Here is a 6689-nt window from a genome sequence, read left to right as displayed (position 1 = left end):
TCGAGTAACTAATGTACAAAATAAACATGGAAGAAAGCTACCAGTACAAGCAAGCAACACAGCACGGATCATAAGCTCCCTCGCGGGACGGCCACTAATTACAAAACTTTCCCACCAATGGGCGAGGGAGCTAGCCTAGGCCGGATTAATTAGCGGCGCCACTAGTTGGCAGCACACACAGCACGTACACACAGAACGGAGTCGGAGGTCTAGATTAATTAATGGAGTGGTTACGTCGGGGCCGGCCGCCGGGCGGTGATGCTACCTAGGTTAGGTAGCTAGTAGGAGCAGGCGACCCTGAGCATGGTGCGGCCGCGGAGCATGCCGCGGTACAGCGCCTCCCGGTTGGCCGGCATGGGCGTCCTCAGCGCCGCGGCGCACGACGGCTCAGCGGCCTCCTCCCGCGGCGCCGCGGTGGCGGTGCTGGCGGCGGCGCCATTGTCCTTGTTGTCGACGACGTCGTCCGCGAAGCGCACCCGCTTCTGCTGGCTCCCGCGCCGCGCCATCTCCCGCTTCTTCTTCTTCCGCTTCTCTGCGACGCGCACGGGAACTCCCGCCGTTAGGACTCTCCAGCAAGTAACGCACGCGCACGGCCGGGCGGGCACGCGTAGGACGCCGCTCCGGCTCCGCGGCAGAGGAAGGAACCAAGAAGGAACGGCGCGCGCTTACCGGACGAGGAGAGGCACGGCCGGAGCCGAGGAGCCGGGACAGCGTCGTCGGAGTCGGAGGGCACCAGCCGCGGCTGCTTGGCGCGGCACAGGGAGTAGAGGACGAGCGTGCCGGAGAGCGCCATGGCGGTGGCCGCGATGGCGAGGCCCGCGTGGGAGCCGCCCGACGACGATGACGAGGACGAGGAGGACGGCGCCATCCCGAGCCCCCGAGATCCAAACAAAGAGTAGTAGCGCTACGAGCAGGAGAGTCCGCCGACGAGGGCCGAGCCGAGGGGGCGAGGCAGAGAAACAGGGAGGGAGGAGGGAGTATTTTGGGCGGAGCGGAGGACGGAGGTCGTTGGGGGCGTTGGGCCGGGTGGTTGTGGGGGGACCGTGTCGTGCCAGAGCCTGTGTACTGCCTGCAGTCGCGCACGCTGCTGCTCTATTATAAAGGAGGAAGAGAAGACGGGCCAGGCTTTAGGCGGGTCCGTCCGTCATAAGGTCAAATTTTGTTTACTAATAATCCAGATTTATGCTAATCCGCTAGCTGCGTGAAGTTTCATGGAAACCATTTGGCCGTCGTATATCATCTGAAATGCATTTCAAAAGCTACACGGATGAGGACCATCAGCCTGTTCGTTTGGCTGTGGCTTGTCGTAAACGATCGTAAATTTTCAGCCGAAATAGTATTTTTCTCTCACACAAACCAGCCAACGGTATTTCTTCACGAACCAGGCCAACCGAACAGGCTGCGTAAGGTGAGAAGGGCATGTCGCTGCACGGGGACTCAGGGCGTGTTTGTTTGGCACGACGTTCCTAGCCTGGTCAGCTCAAGAAATGTCTTTGGATGTGCTACTGCTACGGTGGGGGCGTAGCAGGTGTCAGTGACTCTCAGTGTCTCTCTCTGGTGCTACCGGTGGCTAGCTTCGATGTGGGATCAGTTACTGAGTTACACTTCTTTGGAGGTATAGGCTATCGTGGAAGGAAGGTACACAAGTCCGAGATTATCTTCGGATGTGTGGGATTATTATTTTTTTCTTCTATTATTATATTCCATCAGTAAACAAGTTATTTATCAAAATTCTTGTATAAGGAAATGTCGTATTTGCGAGATCCGTGATGAAACCCATCTCCGCCCGCCGTACGGTTGCCAAGTTGGATATCTTGTAACTACAAAACTAGAAGCTGAAAATAAGGAAAGGAAAAAAGAGAATTCTTGGTCGCTAGCTCTTGTAACAAAACTGTGTGAGGAACACGATCGAAAGAATTCCATGTTCTACTTTTCACGTTTTGTTTTTGTTATTTTGTTATTATATATACTGTGTGAGGACTAAGCATGGCATCACCCGCACTGGCCGCACTCGTCATGCGTGGCTCTGCGAGTTAGCACTAATTAGACTAGATTCATATGGGAGCTGGATTCTTCAGCCGGAAACGAAGTGCTTGCATCTTGGGCATGAAAACCAAATTCCACGCAATTCCGGACAGGAGAGAGCAATACATGTGATTATTATAGTTAGGATTATGGACTATAATAATGAGAGTGTTTGGATCCCTAGATCATTATGGTTGATTAAAGTGAGGAATTCTCGTATTACCCTTTAGAAGATGACGGGCAAAGAGAGGAGAAGGTGGGGAAGGGAGAGAGGGTGCAATTTGGACTTTGCCCAAAATCGTGTATTTCCTGAATTATTAGATTATAGTATTAAGAGATTTTGATTATAATAATTCTAACATAATTAATTTTGTTTGGACCATACTCTGATTATTATAACCATAGGTGTCCAATGTCCAAATAGGGTGTAAGCCACAAGCAGCATTTATCCATAGCATATGATGACATAGGAGTAGTGTTAGTTAGGTGCAAGATGATGGTATCGATGGATAGGATAGCATCAACAAGCAAGAGAAAGTAGTACTCCTACCAATTATCGGCCACCGTACCGGAGCGGTATACGACGGCCACAAGCAACACGCGCGCATTGCATCTGCATCATCGGACTAGACGGCCGGCCGGTCCACGCAAAATAAGCCAAAACTACAGAGTGACAGCGTAGGCAGGACAGGGGTCGAGGCGGGCCGCGGGCAGGCGTCTTTGAATTTGATCCGGCACGGCATCCCCCGTGGTTGGACAGCGTCGCCATCAGCCACATGTGACTGAGTTAACCTTTGGCTGATTTAATTGGAAAGAAAAATACTATTTCAATTTATAATCTACAATCATATACGATCGTATAAGCCCGGCCGAGCAGGCTGCTTATACCTCACGCACGGCGGCCTCGCCGAAATCGCCGTGTCCTAGCTACTCCTAGTCCTCCTATCCAACGACGGCTACTACGGCTGCTGCCGCATATGATTGCCGAATCCTGCTGCATATTCTACTCTACCACCGCTCTCGCAATCGCATTATCCGTCACCGCTTTTTCCATCCGGCGGTTTCATTCCGTCGGCCTATCCATCCTGGTCTGGATGTTGCTTGCACAGACGCAACTATCTAGTGCAGCCCGCCAGCGGTGACGCACACCATGAAAGGGATGCCAAAAGGGAGGTGAGGTGACACCCCAGGCCCCCAGCACTTTGCACCCAGAGCTAGCGTAGTTTTGCTTCGTTTTGTTAGCTACTACTAGTTGGTAGTATATCCTAGATTCTTAGGGTGACGTGACGTGACGTGGGGAGGAGTGAGTGGAGTGCTATGTGTGCGAGCAGCGCTAGCTCCGATTTGTTGCGGACTGACGATCCGTCCAATTGAAGCTGAGCCCCGGCCCAGAATTCTGCACTCTACTCTAAATATATCAGCGCAAACAAACCGCGCTTTTGCTACGCTTTGTTCAGAACATACGTACTCCTACAAATGGGCCAAATTGGCGTACTTTCCTGTTGGAGTAGTGTTTTTCAAAGACACGATGATGTACATGATAGACTTAGTAGATTATCTAGGCATAGATCAGATTTCACTAAAATGGTATAGAACACATAGATCAACCTAGATCAAAACTAGAGAGAGGGAGAGAGAGGATGAGAGTGGGGAGATGTTACCGACCATCGGTGGGCTTGACGGAAGAGCTCGCCATGGCGACGGTGTCGATGGCTCCAGGTGTCGGTGAAGGGGTGACGCGGGAGCGACAGTCGTAGGAGAGGCGTGGACGTCCGCGGTGCGACTCTCGTGGCGGCGGCGTACCTGCGACGTGGTGGCGGAGCTTCCTGTCGCTTCAGCGCTGCCCTCTAAGATCGGATTAGGGTTAGGAATGTAGGTGGTGTTTGTGGCGGTTGCGGTGAACCTCATTCCCAGTGCTCCGGACCCCACCTTTCTCTTTATAGCGCTGCGCGGCGGGGGGGCCACCAACCATAATTGGGTTGAGCGCCCCCGATCAGGGTACAGATCAAAGGCCCAAATTGGCCGTTGGGCCAACTTGGTGGAGATCAACCTAACATTCTCCTCCGTTGATCTCACCTTATGACTTAAACTTAAAATACTTATCTCTTTTTCTCATTCCATCACAGATTAGCGCATAGAGCGTGCCTCGTCACAACAGTTAGTACCATTGGATTAACAACTACAACACACCTCTCTGTTTTGAAACAGATTCTCATCTAGACCCTTATTGTCCAGGAATCATAGGCTTTCCCTTAAACCCATGCCGGCTAAGTGTTCTCTGAACATATTGGGTGGTAAGCCTTTTGTAAACGGATCTGCAAGTATCTTCTTTGTGCTTACATGCTCAAGACTAATAGCATGATCTAGGACTTTGTCTTTCACAACATAGAACTTTATATCAATGTGTTTGACAGCATTACTTGACCTATTATTGTGAGCATAAGTTACTGCTGGTTCATTGTCGCAGTATAACTTGAGTGGTCTATGGATGTCGTCAACCACTTTTAACTTGGGCATAAATTTCTTTAGCCAGTTCACCTACCCCGTGGCCTCATAACAAGCTACAAACTCGGCATACATCGTGGGCGATGCAGTGACGGTTTGCTTAGAGTTTTTCCACGATATAGCTCCTCCTGCGAGAGTAAATACATACCCTGATGTGGATTTTCTATCATCTACATCTCCCACAAAATCTGAATTAGAATACCCCTCTAATGTAGGGAATCATATCTTCCGTACGTTAGCATGAGGCCTTTTGTGCCTTGCACATAACGTAAAGCTTTCTTCATCATTCTCCAGTGTTCTATTCCTGGATTACTCTGATATCTATTGTAACAGAACCGACCAAATTATAAGAACGTAAGTACAAAAACAATCATCGAAGTGGTTAGATTCTTGTACTTAAGCTCCCATAATTCCGATAGTCCGGAAATCATGAAGGATTTCAAACAACTCTCAACATACAAACCAAGACCGTAGTGATTCAACACAACACATCATTCGTTACAACATTTCGCAAGTGGCATTCGGATTACATCCATCAGAGTTCAAATAAAATATTACAAACCAAGTTCAAATTTGCGGAAGCAACATAGTTTAGTACATAACTTCATAGTTTTAAATACATTGCTAGATCTTAGTCATGTCCCACAAAAGCATCTTCAGGTACGAGAACTAGAAGAGACCACGCCCAACGGTCTAGTCTTCATCCCCAGCTAGGAGAAGGCAATACTTGCAGCAACCAAAGTAGAATTGGTCATCTGCAACAGGTGGGAGATAAACCCTGAGTACGAGAAGGTACTCAGCTAGACTTACCCGTCAAAACCAGAAATAAAAGACACCAAGGGTCATGCAAGGCTTATGAGGTGGGCTAGCTGGACACAGTTGCATAAAAGAGCTTATGAATATAGTAACCAATTTAAACTTCGCATCAAGTTTATCATCATTTACCTGTCCACTAGATTTGCACCTGTACTAGAGCACTCACTTATTAGGAGCAAACAATATTAACCATAGCAGGTATAATAAGGCTGTCATCATCATATCATCATTTCTGAACCATTATATTATTTAGTGTATCTACTTTGGAGATAAGCCTGTCAAGTTCTCACTAACCGGGAGAGACGGCGACTCGAATCGAATTACAACTCAGCTGAGGGAGTATTCCTAACTCTCACCCTGGCATACTTTGCAAGGGTAGCCGTGGGTCACCTTTGGTATAACTCAAGAACCAACTTCGCGGGTTCGATCAGCGCCAGCACTCTTAGGGATTACCCTTCTGTCAGGACGATCAGGACTTTTAAATCACCTGCCCTTGGACTCACGCCTACGGCTCCCTTCCGAGGTGTACTTTATACTTATTGACTCCCAGCCTGAGGTGAGCTACTCGGCTTCGTGGTCGGTCTCCAGACCCGACCAACTAAGAGAGAGGCATGCGTTCAACATGAACAGGAAAGGCTCCAAGATTCAGTCCTTAAGCGACACAAACAAAGTCACTGCAAACCGGCAAGCCTCCGCCCGGTCTTCAATTCAAATTAAGACAGGTTCTTTTCCACGATAGCAAATATAGCCAACCGTGCCATATGTATGTCCCTATATCTCGCAGGTGATAGTAAATCACCTGACTTCTACCGCGTTTAAGCAGGGCTAAGCACTACACGAGCCTGAGCTACATAGGATTCAGGGTATCAATATCTGGACAAGGATTGGATAACCAATGCAGCAAGTGTTTGCATCCAACACCTAAACTTAATGCAACAATATATATATATATAACAATAATACTTTAACTGCATTTCGGAATTTAGAAGGCTTAATATGCTCCGGGGCTTGCCTTTCACAAAGTTGCACGGACGGTGATCCGGGCACTCAACGGCGACCTCGTCTGGCACTTCTCCCGAGGGCTGCACCTCCTGAACCTCCGGTGTTGGCTGCTGTTGCTCTCCGCTCGGTTCCTCGAATTCCAACAGTGTCACTCCTTCCGGTACACCTATTGCATGCCGATGCACAAGATAAATATCATGATGCATAAGGAATGACATGATGCTCATGATGAATGGATCACAGTAAGTGTTTAACGAAAACATCACTGGACACTCGTTTACCGATTAAGAATAGCTCTATTCAAATCACTTTAAAACATGTATCTAACTTAACTTGAAGAA

General features: G+C 48.8%; 1 protein-coding gene across 1 annotated transcript; it reads right to left on the bottom strand.

Annotated features, from left to right (window-relative positions):
• LOC136520859 (uncharacterized) lies at positions 1–1073 on the bottom strand. The gene is made up of 2 exons (XM_066514526.1): positions 670–1073; positions 1–532 (listed from the first exon to the last, which is right to left on the bottom strand). Exons 1-2 carry the CDS (start codon positions 866–868, stop codon positions 279–281), a joined length of 453 nt encoding a protein of 150 aa, XP_066370623.1. The 5' UTR covers positions 869–1073; the 3' UTR covers positions 1–278.
• Positions 1074–6689: the final 5616 nt, after the last annotated feature.

The sequence above is a fragment of the Miscanthus floridulus genome, chromosome 18 (assembly GCF_019320115.1).
Source record: "Miscanthus floridulus cultivar M001 chromosome 18, ASM1932011v1, whole genome shotgun sequence".
NCBI lineage: Eukaryota > Viridiplantae > Streptophyta > Magnoliopsida > Poales > Poaceae > Miscanthus > Miscanthus floridulus.
The sequence above is the reverse complement of the archived record's forward strand: the minus strand, read 5'-3'. Positions and strand labels throughout refer to the sequence as shown.